Source organism: Paramisgurnus dabryanus, chromosome 3 (genome assembly GCF_030506205.2).
Source record: "Paramisgurnus dabryanus chromosome 3, PD_genome_1.1, whole genome shotgun sequence".
Classification (NCBI taxonomy): Eukaryota; Metazoa; Chordata; class Actinopteri; order Cypriniformes; family Cobitidae; genus Paramisgurnus; species Paramisgurnus dabryanus.
The window spans coordinates 3,872,472-3,886,303 of NC_133339.1; the positions used below are offsets into that span (position 1 = coordinate 3,872,472).

General features: G+C 40.0%; 2 protein-coding genes across 3 annotated transcripts in view; both read left to right on the forward strand.

Moving 5' to 3' along the window:
* Positions 1 to 1,380: 1,380 nt before the first annotated feature.
* On the forward strand, positions 1,381 to 3,493 carry pglyrp6 (peptidoglycan recognition protein 6). The gene is made up of 5 exons (XM_065278024.2): positions 1,381 to 1,539; positions 1,824 to 2,636; positions 2,720 to 2,930; positions 3,025 to 3,319; positions 3,394 to 3,493. Exons 1-5 carry the CDS (start codon positions 1,476 to 1,478, stop codon positions 3,406 to 3,408), a joined length of 1,398 nt encoding a protein of 465 aa, XP_065134096.2. The 5' UTR covers positions 1,381 to 1,475; the 3' UTR covers positions 3,409 to 3,493.
* A 2,129-nt stretch (positions 3,494 to 5,622) lies between these two features.
* The window catches only part of wizb (WIZ zinc finger b), a 37,790-nt gene continuing 29,580 nt past the window's right edge, over positions 5,623 to 13,832 (forward strand). For both annotated transcript variants that reach the window (XM_065253034.2, XM_065253033.2), the window contains exons 1-8: positions 5,623 to 5,859; positions 7,912 to 8,061; positions 8,227 to 8,404; positions 8,775 to 8,859; positions 9,455 to 9,603; positions 9,698 to 11,170; positions 11,325 to 11,786; positions 11,953 to 12,321. In XM_065253034.2, coding sequence (XP_065109106.1) covers positions 7,942 to 8,061; positions 8,227 to 8,404; positions 8,775 to 8,859; positions 9,455 to 9,603; positions 9,698 to 11,170; positions 11,325 to 11,786; positions 11,953 to 12,321 — 2,836 coding nt within the window. In that variant the 5' untranslated portion in view covers positions 5,623 to 5,859; positions 7,912 to 7,941. The remainder of the gene's footprint in view (positions 5,860 to 7,911; positions 8,062 to 8,226; positions 8,405 to 8,774; positions 8,860 to 9,454; positions 9,604 to 9,697; positions 11,171 to 11,324; positions 11,787 to 11,952; positions 12,322 to 13,832) is intronic.

The following is a 13,832-nucleotide window of genomic DNA, read 5'->3' on the forward strand; positions in this document are numbered from 1 at the left end:
TAGACTTATTTTCATCTTAATTTAAGAAATTTTAATATATTTTTACTAAAAACAAGACAAAAACACAAAAGTCATTTTTTTGCAGTGTACATGTATGAATTTAAGAAAAAATGTTATTTAGGTATATTTATAATATAAAATATCTCAAAAAATATATATAATATACATGTAAATGTTTCATAAATATAAACATTATGTGTATGTATTTATAAAATAATTACACACAGTGCACACACATAAATTATACAGAAAACTTTTATTTTGAATGCGATTAATCGCAATTAATCTTTTGACAGCCCTATTTTAAAGGGATAGTTCACCCAAAAAAGAAAATTCTGTCATCATTTACTCACTCTCATGTTGTTACAAACCTGTATACGTTTCTTTGTTCTGATGAACACGAAGGAAGATATTTTGAGAAATGTTTGTAACCAAACCAATCGAGAGCCTCATTCACTTCCATAGTAGGAAAAAGAATACTATTTTGGGTGAACTATCCCTTTAAACTCTTATCAAAAGCTTTGTTGATATTAAGAAATCCTAAAAAGGAAGCATTATGTTTCCGCTATGGGTTGTAAGGAAATATCGATATCAGGATTTTTTTTAACTGTACTGTATCGATTCTCAATAGCGCAATATCGGTTTTGTAAAAATATAATTATAATGGCCGTTAGTTTTCAGTTTACATCCCGACCACTGCATAGCTTCTTATCTCTAAACTTAAATAGTCACAGGAAGTACTAGCTAAGGTTTGCATATGGTGGTGTGTTCTTGATGACAGCTTTTCTAAAATTATCCTATTTTATTCCCAAATTAAGTAATAGCCTGGTTTATAGTATCGCATTGCATCATATCGCAACCAAATGTACCGTGATGCGTATCGTATTGGCAGATTCTTCCTGATACACAGCCCAAAGTGTCAGCACAAAGTGACGTGTCTGAACTTCAACAACTATACAATTTCAGTGTTAAAACTGTTATTAGATAAATAAAGGATATAAAATGCCTTTTCTAAACGTTTTACTTAAAATAACGAACATTTTAAATGGATATTTTCTATTTTACTGTTGTTTCATTTTCACATATTTCTGTTACACCTGCCTTAAATCAGTCATTTATTTTGCACCATTCCTAATTCAAAAGTTACTCTGGATTAAAGTACCTGCTGAATGTATATTAAAATAGTATTTTTTTTTTTATACAGTCTCAAACTAGTGACAAAGTCCATGAAGAAGTTAAGATTCTTGATATAATTTTTGTTTATCATTGGTTGAATCAATAAAGTAGAAGTTCGAGGCGCACTGGATACATCTGCCACATTCTCACACCTAAAATTACCCATAATGGAAAGTTTATATAATGCGTGTTATCAGGACATTCTTGCGCAAGTGGTAGCATGCGTTTGTGCATGTAAGGTACAGAAGAGTACAAAACCACCCTTAGTAAACAGAATCTTCATTTGTACTTCTATCCTCATGGATTGTCGTCTGGGATTGCTGGTTTACTTGCTGGTGGTCTTGGCCAGTTGTCGTACTGATGGTAAGTCACAAGTTAAATGCTCAATTCAATATTCTAATATTGACATTTTTATTAGTTTTTAAAAAAAAGAGAAATAACACTCAAAATGGTTACATTTAGGATCATTTACTTAATATGAACATTGTATTATTTATTATCTTTAGACTGGAACCACATTTGTTTGAAATGACCCAAGGGAATAAATTAGAAATTATAGTGTGAAATATTCCTTTGTTTGCTATACTTTAAAAATGCTTTCTATTTGAAAACTATTTTAACAAACTTTTTTGTAAATCTTGCATTAGCCACCATCACAAGACACATGAATGACTTCATCAAAGCCGTGGAAAGTATTGAAAATGAGAATCCTGGGCTTTCAATGCTCGAAGTGGTGAAAGGTTTACGCAAAACTGCTGGCTTCCAAACCAACCTTATCAAGAATTACTTAGGGGACCTCGGTGATGCATCTGACCTTACGACAAATCCATCAGTCGCTTCGTACGTTCGCAAGGTCATTAATCACAAGATATCGAAGTTAGCTGAGGAAGAAGGAGTGGTTCTCGTCTTAGATGGTTCAAACGTCGCTTTGGCCCCAGTGCTCCTCGGACTTGAAGCTGGTCTACAATCCACCACCAAAAATCAAATCCCAGGCCTGTACCATTTAGCCTTGACCGAGAACCTGGTTGCCACTTTTGTACATCATTCCCAAAACAAGCAATCCAGCGTTTCACTGGGCACTCAGGGTTTCTGGGACAGCATTAAATCCCCAAAAGTGTACACTCTCTCCGGTTTGCCTTCTTTGGCAACAGATGCCGTAATAATTGGAGGCATGGATGGGATTATTCTTGGGACAGAAGTTGCCAAATCCAAGAACGTTGGAATGTCACTAAGTCACTTGCTGAACAGTTACTACAGTTCTCAGCTAGACAGCGCAGGATTGGACGCCGCACCCCGTCTCATAAGTCAAAAACGGAGAATGAACTTCAAAAAGCTAGTCAGCTTTTCTTCGCTTAAAAACCAAGTGGCACGCGCTTTAAAAGATCGTCGGGAATTGGACAGGAAGACACTGGAAGCTGTTATGCATGAGGGGTTTGAGAAATTTGTCCATGTGTATGCTGGTAACTACTTGGCTTTAAAATGACAAAACATTTATAAGTCAGGAGATTTGTGTATTTGTATTCATCTTACCTACTTCCAACAGTCTGTCCCAACATCATCACAAGGTCTCAATGGGGAGCAGCAGCATACGCCGGATCCCCGACCTATCTGTCTCTCCCTGTGCCCTACCTGTTTATCCACCACACATTTGAACCCTCCAAACCTTGCACCACCTTTGAGCAATGCGCTAGCCATATGCGTGCAATGCAGAAGTTCCACCAGGAAACCAATGGATGGGATGATATAGGATATAGGTAAGGAATGTGGTCCAAATGAACACCTATTAGATAATTGTGATTGTGCAACATCTTTTAACTATTTGTGCACATCATGACTTCTCCTGTGTAGTTTTGTTGCAGGTTCTGATGGTAACCTGTACGAAGGTCGCGGTTGGAACTGGGTCGGTGCCCACACTAAAGGCTACAACTCCAGGGGCTACGGCGTCAGTTTCATAGGCGATTATACCTCCAGCCTCCCTTTCAAAAGTGTTATGGATATGGTTAGATACGACTTCACAAAGTGCGCTGTGGACTCAGGTGGACTACAGTCATCGTACTCCTTATACGGACATAGGCAGGCTGTACGCACCGAATGCCCAGGACAAACCTTCTACCAGGAAATCCAGAATTGGGAGCATTATGAGGTATAAGAAGCATTATTGTTCAAAGTGTTTTAATGCAGGCCTTAACTGTGTGTCTCTGTGTATTTGTTTTACAGAGCAATTTGCCTTGATGACTCAACCAACTGGCTACAGGGATGTGCATGTACTGTGAACATGTTACTCGTATCTCTATAAATAAACATAATATCAATTTAACTGGATTGTTTTTGTTGGTAATTATGATAGCACTATGTCTTCTCCCTGGGATTTGAACCCATTACATTTGCACTGCATGCTATACTAAAAACATGATTCTGACCCTAATTAAATGTAACATAATAATTTGCTCATTTAATCCATTACAATAATGTTTTTGGTTTTAATGAAAAAAATTAAGTTATTTTTAGCCGTATCACGTGTTTTCAATCGACCTATGAGAACTTGACTCATTTAAGTTGGGACTACATGAATAATTTGTGTATTAAATCAATATTGCTAAAACTGGCCTGGGATTTCCAGTTTCCAGCATGCTTTGCATGCGACTAAATAATGAGAGTAAATATCACAATAAAGAGTTATTTATGCATTTTTAATTAATATAAGAAAGGAGGGGGACTTATTAATGGTTAGTATATTGTATTAGTATTTGAAAGGTTTTCGTTTTTTTTGTAAATTGTTGCAATTGAGCAGCTTAGGCTGAGAAATGACACGTATCAGTTATTTAGTGTTGTAAGCTAAAGCTAAATAGGTCCCGTACACACTGCATATTAATTCGGTTGTCACTTCACCTTTTAATGCTTATTCCTGTTCTGTACACACACAGTTCAGTAATTTACAGGACTGACAACCGCATTCTACAACCGAATTAACTCCCGCAAAATACAGGTAGTGACAACCGCATTTACAGAAACTCTGCATAGTGTGTACATAACCGAACTGAACAACTACTAGTTAATCAAGTGTTTAAACGTGCATCATAAACAGGACAGGTCTCTCATCTGAAAAAATAAATTCCTAGAAGGGAAAAAAGTCTTCTGTATGTGCGGTTCAGAAAATGACAGAGGCACGAGCATTTGCTGACTAGTGTTGCCAGATCTTACACTAAAAAAGCAGCGAACAAGAAAAATCCAATAATAAACCACAATAAATCTAAATGCCTTCCCTCAAAGATCAAAATATTGGGACCGGCACCTTCACACTTTGATCACACCAAAAACTTGATCGTTTCATGAGCCAAAAGCCATAAACGGTTAAGCGCCAAAACTGTATTTACGTACAAAAAAAGACAAGGACCTGGCAACACTGCAAGACCGCGCGCTGGGAAGCAACCTCAAAAAAGCGTACAATACACAACGCCAAGACGCAGGTTTATTGCAAAACACAATGCTGTTAAATTATTTTGGTCAAAGCTGTGAGTGATAAGCACGCGAGACGCCAGAACGTTGCTATGGTTATCTCTGTGTCAATCATCACATTTTCAGAAGTGAGTCTTGTTCCGTACAGACATGAAACGAACATTTAAGGGGATTCACTCCCGCATTTAAATGCGGTTGTCACTCCCGAAAGTTTGCAGTGTGTACGAGACCATACAGTGGCAATATTTTACCTAGCCGCAACTGTCCAAAGAAAGTTGTTTAAAGTGACTGGTAATTTAATTTAATAAGACTACAATGTTTAAACTATAAAATCAAACCTGATTTAGGATAAAATGTGACTAAGCTATGAGACCTTTTGTGTGAGACAGACAGACACAAACCGATCATGAGCCCCATTCACTTCCATAGTAGGAAATAAGAATATTATGAAAGTGAATGGGGCTCACGAACGGTTTGGTTACAAACATTTCTCAAAATATCTCAAAATAATTTATACAGGTTTGTAACAACATGAGAGTGAGTAAATGATGACAACATTTTCATTTTTGGATGAACTACCCCTTTAACTAGTTTATAGTAAATACTGTAATTTGCTTCAATGTTTACTATGGCGGTAAAAAGAAAATACTATAATATAGCAGATTTTATGTGGGAATCGTGTAATGTGTTCTGTGTGGGACTATAGGCTGAAATATTTAAAAAATGTTACCCATTTGAAAACATAATTTGAACAGTAAGTTATAATAATACATAATTCTTAAACCATATATTGTCTTTTACTTGTAAGTTTACTGCTTACCATTTTTTAAAATGATGCTAATAATTTAGCTATGCACCGATAAAATACATCGCGCGTCTCAGCGGCGTAACGAACGATCAGGTGCCGCTGTTCGACTCGCGACCTGCTGTGAAAGAGTTACACATATAAACTCCTTTCCCCTCCCCATCAACGTCACCATCCCTCCGAAACTAACAACATGGAGTCCGGTGTTTAGTGGGCAAAAACGGTCTTCACCGTCAACCAAACATATATGCTTTTCCCGGTGCCCCCGAGGGACGCGCGCGACGCTCCTGGACGCGTGTAACGGAACGCGCATACACATGCACTATAGGCGGCGGTGTGTTCATGTCATATGAAATCATACCGGACCTGGAGAGCGAGAGATGTGATTGGACGCAGGAGATCCCAAAGACAGGCCGCTTTCTGTGAGTGTTACGCCATCTGCAGCGCTCGCACATCTACAGAGATCTTCTCGTGTCATCTGTGAGGAGATGAAGTCTTAACACGAGCTTCACAATTTTGGATAGACGAAGAGCTTTTAAACGCCCCAGATTTCAGAGATCTGTGCCATTTAGCCTATATCCAAGCCAAAAACGGCCTCCTAGTTATTATTGAAATAGCAAAAACTATTTATTCTTAAAAATAATGGATGTTTAAATAGGTCAGGGGGAGTAAGCACTGGAATGTTGCGTTTTGTTTTTATATGTACTCTTGAAAAAATAGGATTCAATGTAGTACGTAATGCATCCCCAAATGTTAACTCTTTGGGTTGTAAAATCAAGCTTTTTTAAGTTATACACTTAAAAAAATGAAGGTGTTTGCAGAGTTCTTAAAGCGATGTGGTTTTTGGTTTTCCAAAGTGCCTTTATTATGTAATGCATCCCCAAATGTGAGCTCTTTAGTTTGTACTCAAGCTTTTTAGTGAGTTATAGGCTACAGTACATGGAGCTTAAAAGGTTTGTCACAGCAATGCTGTAGAAGAACCATTTTGGGTTCCTCAAAGAACCTTTCAGCCATAGGAACCACTTTCATACCTTTTAATAATCTGAAGAATCCTTTTCACTGCAAAGATCTTTTTATGAAACAGAAAGGTTCTTCGGATGTTAAAGGTTCCTTATGGGACCATTTAGCCAAAAATAGTTCTTCTAAGGCACCGTGAAGCACCTTTATTTTTAAAGAGCACCTATTGTCCGATTCATGTTTTAAAATTTGCTTTTGTGTGTAAGTGTGTATTAGTAGGCTACATGTTAACGAAATGCAAAAGGTACAAACCCCAAAGTAAACGATGACGGCAGTTATCGTCTCCAACGTAAATCTCTTTTCTTGGACTACAACAAACACACAGCTTGTAGGTAACAGTTTACTTCATGGGATTGGTGAAGTAGACAAGACCGACATTATCATAATTCCTCCCGCTTCGGACTCACAGCCTGTAAGTTAACTGCTGTTAGCATTGCATTGTGAGCGAATCTTTCAAACATGGTAAGGAGCGTCACATTTCCGGCTGACGTCAGAGGTATTAAGGCCAATCACAATGTACAGATTAGCTGGCCAATCAGGGACACAGCGCTTTTTAAATCGATGAGTTTTTTACAAAATCAAAGCGTACTTTGGTTGTACATTATTATTGTATTTCATTATTGTGGTGCATTATGGGGTTGAAGGAGTGCACTCAATAATGTCCACTATGATTTTGGACAATACTAAAAATGGACAGTCCCTCAAATAGTGCACTATTTAAGGGTCTAGGGGGCTATATTTCACCTTTTTATATTCTGTAGAACCTTTTTCCTACAAAGAACCTGATGTGCAGAAGTGCACAATAAAAGTTATTTCAGTTATGTCCGGACTCTTCCAAGCTTTATAACGGTAGTAGACAGGGTCCAGGGAACAACTTTTTACATTGAATCCCAAAAGGTGCATCATCCTTCACAGATGCAATCCACATGGCTACAGTGGGTTAATAAAGGCCTTCTGAGGGTAATCGATGTGATTTTGTAAGAAAAATATCCAACTTCTAAACCAGAACTATCTTCTGGTATCGGCCAAGGCGCATTTACGGAGCTTCTTTTTTGTTAATGGCGGATAGCACCTACATTAAAGTGCGTTATCGTCACCTTCACTCTTGTTAAAGAGTATAGAAGCCACTCCAACACAGTAGGTGGCGACAATGCACCTTGACGTTGGTGCTACCTGTCATGAATGCACATTTTTGGGCTTCAAAGTCAAAAGTTGTTCTCTGGACCATCTCTGTTTACATTTTCTAAAATAACTTTGATTGTGTTTGTCTAAAAAAGATAATCATGCACATCTAGGATAGCTTGTGAGTAAATCATGGGGTAAGTTTTCAGTAACATTTTTCCCTGGAATATCCCATTTCTGGGTGAACCAACCCTTTACTACCCAAAATCAGTTTCTTAGATATGATCAGTCATGGGATGGCAAGTCCAGAAATGGAATTTCTCTTTACCATGTAGGAGAGGTAAAAAGCAGCTGTGCCCAAACCAATGCATCAGGGGACCATGGAGCTTGAAGGTGACCTCTTGACCAGGGACCCTCTTGATCTGATGTCCAACCAAGAGGAGGGGCCTTCAACATCAACCTCATTACTCAACTGCACCTTACTGGTACAGATAAGGCGCCAGAAAGACCTTGTTAACCCCCATTTGGTTTCTCTTAACTAACCTGTTAACCTAATTAGTTACACTTGTGTAGGAATCTTGCAAGATTTTATTTCTCTCCTAAACAGAACTATGTAATGTTGGGCTTGTTTCAACCCTCTAAACTCACAGGGAGGGTTATCTCACGGTGGCATTGTGGAGAGCGGTGATGGCCAAGAAGATTTTGAAAGTCCAAAATGCTTGTTCCCCACGCTGGAGCAATGTGGAAAGGCACAGATAAGCCCCCGGTTGTCAGCATTCCCTTCATCTCTCACTTGGGACTCGGACTCAGAAAAGGAAACCTTAGACGGTAATTGTTTCTGTGGTTCAACTCTGTCTAAAAAAGCACTCTAAAAAAATGTTGATTTGTTTTTACCCATGGTTCAGCTAAATATGGACATCTTTGAGGTTGTTTTACCCAACCATGGGTTTTAACAACCCATCATATTTTAGAATCCATGTGCATATAAATCTGGGAATGACTCAAAACAAGTGTTTGCAATTGTCCAGCTAGCTTCATATATTGTGGTTGTACTGTGCACTGTGTCTCTCCGTAAACATTATTTGTGGTTTTTGTTTGTCTACATGTTGCAAGTATAACTGTGAGTCGACTGCTTCCTGTTAAGTCATGTGTATATTGTTTGTGTTCCTGTGTGGATTCCAATGATGATATATGTCAGAGGAAGAACTTCAACACTTTTCTAACCCTCATGGTCTGGCTGCTCACAGCCCGGGAAGTCAAATCTCTGGACAACAGGACGACAGGTAAGATGCAGTTGAACATTTAATCGAAAAATTGGTTTACTGAATACATAGAGGTTTTCAATAGACGTAAGACTGATTTATAGATTGGGCTAGAATCTAAAGGGGGTCGCACACCAGACAACACTACACAACAGTTTAACATTAAATAGCATCAGGGGTGGGCATTCCTATTCCTGCAGGACCATTGTTCTGCAAAGTTTATCTCCAGCCCTAATCAAACACACCTGAAAAGGGTTTGATATGGGTTGGAGCTAAATTTTGTAGGTCAGTGGGCCTCCAGGAATAGGGATGCCCACCCCTGAATTACAGGATTTTTGTCCCAAAGCTGACTTCTTTTGCATCTTTTCAAAATACATTGTGTTACTCGATTCTTCCATATTAATAATAGATACAAGAAAACAATAACTGATATTACTATACACAGACAGAATATAGGGTGTTTTTATTGATTAACCTTCAAAAATTGATTGGTAAACGTTGTTTAAGATAAAATGAAAGATAGTTAAAATCTTGCATCAGTAAGACACACCGAATGCTGCGCCTGTTTCCATTGTGTAATCGCCTTAATTATCAATTTTAATCCCTATGTTTGCAGACTTAACATTGATCAATGCCAAGAACATGAGCAATCAAAACAATTATTTCATGAGAAGATCATCCCTAGCCCACTGGAGGTGCAAAACCAAGATGATCTAGCACACAGGCATCCAACAAGTACAGACTCACAGAAACATTCAGAAAAAAGTAAAAGAATAATACAGTATCTCAAAGCATATATGGGTTAAATTAATTTAAATCACAACCCGTGCTATAATATGAATTTAACCCTTTCTTCTAGTGGAACAAGACAAAGTGAACCATTTCCCAGATGTTACACCAAAAGATGGATCCCAAAAAGAAAAGGAAGGTGATTTGAAAAAGCATAATCTGAAGGAAATGGTAAAGAAGAATACCAAAGAGACAGATATATACACCTTCCCGGGTGACTCCGAGCCAGAGAGTCCACCGCCCGGGCCTTGGGCACACTGCACCTTTATCCAACGCAGGAGGAAAAAGAGGGCCATACTGAGGCCTTTTTCCGGACTGGGGAATTGGCAACGTACCACAGGAGCTGGCAGAAGGACCAAGGGGAAATCCTCAGTAGCAAAGGAGCTTAAGAAAGCCAAAGACACTGAGGGAGGAATATTTGAGTGTAAGGAGGAAAAGGGAAAGAAGGTACAGAAAAGACAGAAGAGGTCAGTTGTGGGCCAGCTGGGTGGAGACCTCTGTCAAGATATTTTCACATGTGTAGAGTGTAGCATTTACTTCAAAAAACGAGCCCATCTTTGGGAACATATGCGAGAGCACGGTCAAGTCAAGCTTGGGAAGAAATGGCAATGCGGAGAGAAAGAGTCTTGGAGTGAACAGCTTAATAAAAGCTTTGAATGTGTAGAGTGTGGCATGGAGTTTCTAGACCAATTATTGCTGCTGGATCATCACAGACGCCATGAGGAATCACGGCGGAAAATCTTGAAAGAAATTGGAAAATTAAATGAGAGGGAAAAGCAAATGGCAGAGCAAGCTAGTTGCAGTAAAACGTTGGAGCCGGTCACTGAAAAGTCGACAGAGGTCGGCTCTGGCAGGCTTGTGTGTATGAAGTGCAGCTTTAGTTGTGATGTGCCTCAAGAGCTTGCAGACCATGCCAAGACACACAACACTAGAACAAGAGCCGGTGTCTATCGAACTTCACCTCGTTTTCAGCAGAGGGCCTGCAAAAAAGCACAGGTTGAACCTTCAGCGGATGCTTCGACAACGGATGCTGTCGCCTCACCTTTTAGCAAGAGGTACCCCATTCGAGCATCAAAAAAAATTAAAATGCAACTTAAAGAGGACACTACCCAAATGCAAAATACCTCTGCTTGCACATCCCAAGGAGAAAAGAGCCCTGACAAAGCAACCCTGCATGCGGATACAATCCAATTGGAGGAATCAATCCAAACAGAAGAGCCCAGAACCCTTGGCACTGATCCTGTAGAAGAGAACATCCTACAGCCTCAATGTCCTATATCACCGCCTCCAAAACCTCGCAAAAATGCTGCTCCGCGGCGTAGGGATGTGGCATTCAAGAGCATAGGAAATAAGCGGTCAGCCCGGGGTGCGAAGGGTAAGGTGGGGCGCACGAGGGGAAGCATGAGATTGGGTCCCAAGTCCAATCTGACTCGCGATGTTAAACAACAGGTTGAAATTTCAAACGAGACCAAAGAGAAGAACCCAAGAGAAGGCACTCTAACACCAGAACCAGAGCTTGATCCAAACAAAGACACCAATACAGGTGAGACAGTAGTATGCCATGGCACCAAAACTTGTGTTTATTTAAGGCTACATCTGAATGAATACATTTTCTGGTTGTCTTTACTGTAGTGCTCCATGTGCATGTGTAGATGTTATGATATCATCATCTTTAACACTTCGTCTTAACCTCCCAGGAAAAAATCCACCGGTCAGTTCTGTGGATCGCAAAGCTTCCTTCTCACCAAAGAAGAGCAGCAAAAAGCTTCAGCCACATGAAGAAGATCCCAAACTCAGCAAAGACAAATCTGATAGTGTATGCAAGCTTGAGGAGGAGGACAAGGTTGTTGCTGCAAAAGTAGAGGCTGACGATGATAACGATGCAGACGAACATGACAATAATGTGGTTAATCGTCTCATTGGTGTGTTAACGGAGGAGGATGATGATGATGAAGATGATACAGAGGGGTTGTTGAAAAGCGTGGAAAGAAAATGCCCTTATTGCCCAGACCGATTTCACAATGGCATTGGACTAGCCAATCACGTCAGAGGTCACCTGAACCGAGTAGGTGTCAGTTACAATGTTAGGCACTTCATCTCCCCAGAAGAGGTCAATGCCATTGAGAAGAAGTTCTCCTTCCAAAAGAAGAAGAAAAAAGGTGAGGACATTTTAAAGTAAATGCATTAGTATGAGTTCGGGGTGGGTCTGGGATGTGTATGAAACGTGTCTGGTATTATTTTCTATTTTGGTACCACTGCTGAAATCATACACCTGAAAAGTTGATGCCAAATGTTTGTATTGTCATTCCTTGCCCTCATCTCTAGTTGCCAACTTTGATCCGTCAACCTTCAGTGTGATGAGATGCGAGTTCTGCAGTGCTGGCTTCGACACCCGGGCGGGTCTTTCCAGTCACGCACGTGCCCATCTCAGAGACTTTGGAATCACCAATTGGGAAGTCACAGTTTCCCCCATTAATGTTCTCCGGCAGCTCTTTGCTAAGCATCCTAATCTTGTTCTACCTACACCCTCTCATACACTTCAGTCAAGTCAAGACGAAATCTCTGATGAGGAGCATGAAGAGGAAAAACTTGAGGAACATGAGGAGAACACGACCACAAAGTCCCTCACTTTCTTTCCTGATTCTCCAAAACAGCACTGGAAGGAAAAGCACAATGTCAGTGAACCAGATGAAGGTGAGTGCGTGGGTTTCATCTTAAATTGTTTTGAGGTTAAAATCATTGCGTTTTTGAAGTAGTTTATATCAGAATATGAATAAAATGAAATTAATTTAGTTTAAATAAGTGAAGAAATCCAACAAGACGGAATACATTCCAGAAGTAAACAATAAGAGGCTGTGGTGTATTGTGGAATTAGTCACACCTGAAGGACCTTGTTAACCACAATGTGAAGCGGAGAGCTTGCAACCCCTTTAGCCATGACTTTTTCACAAAACAGCATTAAGGGGTACTCACACTAGACTTTGAGCATACAAATATTTTTCGGGCATTGTTTTGCAAATATTGGCGGGTAGCGCTTCGTCCATCCTTGCTTTTCAGTAGAGAGAAAGGTCACTCTGTGAGTGACCGGTTTTCTACTGGTCACATGTCTCCACGTGATATGTATTCGCAGGTCAGGGTTCACCATACTTGAACTTTGTGGCGCAGCAAACATGCATGCGTTTGAATGGAAGTCAATGGATCAAAAGGGGTAGTATGAAGGTCTCTTTATGGCGCTTTTCCATGGCATAGTACCCCACGGATTGGGTCAACTCTCTTTTGGGGGCTTTTCCACTGGGTAGAATATGTAGTACCCGATACTTTTTTTAGTACCACCTCGGTTGAGGTTCCAACCGAGCTGAGCTGATACTAAAACGTGACATGAAAACACAGTAGGTCACTAGAGAGAATCGTCACTACCCGTGTCATCGCTAAATGCAAGATTAGCTTTTCCTTCGTATGTGCGCTGTCTCGAGGCAAACCTGTTGTCATCTGTGATTTGTTGTAAATTTCCCTTTTAGCGATTAAAAACATCCACAGGCTAAGAATCTGCTAAGAAGTTTGCAGTTTGTGAAGGCACATCTGTAACGCGCATGTCCGCATATATGCACAGTATTTTTGCAACTTAAATGAGGTTCCACTCATAGACTGTAAAAAAGATGAACGTAGTGTCCGTGACATCACCCGTCCCATAGGTTTCTGAAAATCGTTTTTGAAGCCAATAGTAGGCGGTGATTTCCGTCGGCATCTTGGCCGTGCTTCACCGCGCATCACTCGTGGATATCCGAAAATGAGTAAAGAGGCGGGATGTGGGTGAAGCTGAGGTGGCTGGTTGCTGATACCACACACGCCTAGCTTGACTTAAGTGAAAGCAGTGGCTGTCCAAGTGTCACTCAAGTGACAAACTTTAAGGTTTAATTTCATTTAAACGGATGAGTTACAAAAAAATTCACCCCCTCACAGTTGTCATGAAGGGCAAAATTAGCTATACACCCCAAAAACTATTTTTGCACCAGGCTGTAAACATATTTATCTTCTCTAAAGTTGGGCATTTTAACATGGGGGTCTATGGGAATTGACTCCCTTTTGGAGCCAGCCTCTAGTGGCCAGACAATGAATTGCAATTTAAATCACTTCCATATTGGCTTCATCAGATCGGAAGGTTTCACTTAGCGGAGTGACGCCATGGGTGTTTCCCTTACGAAAAT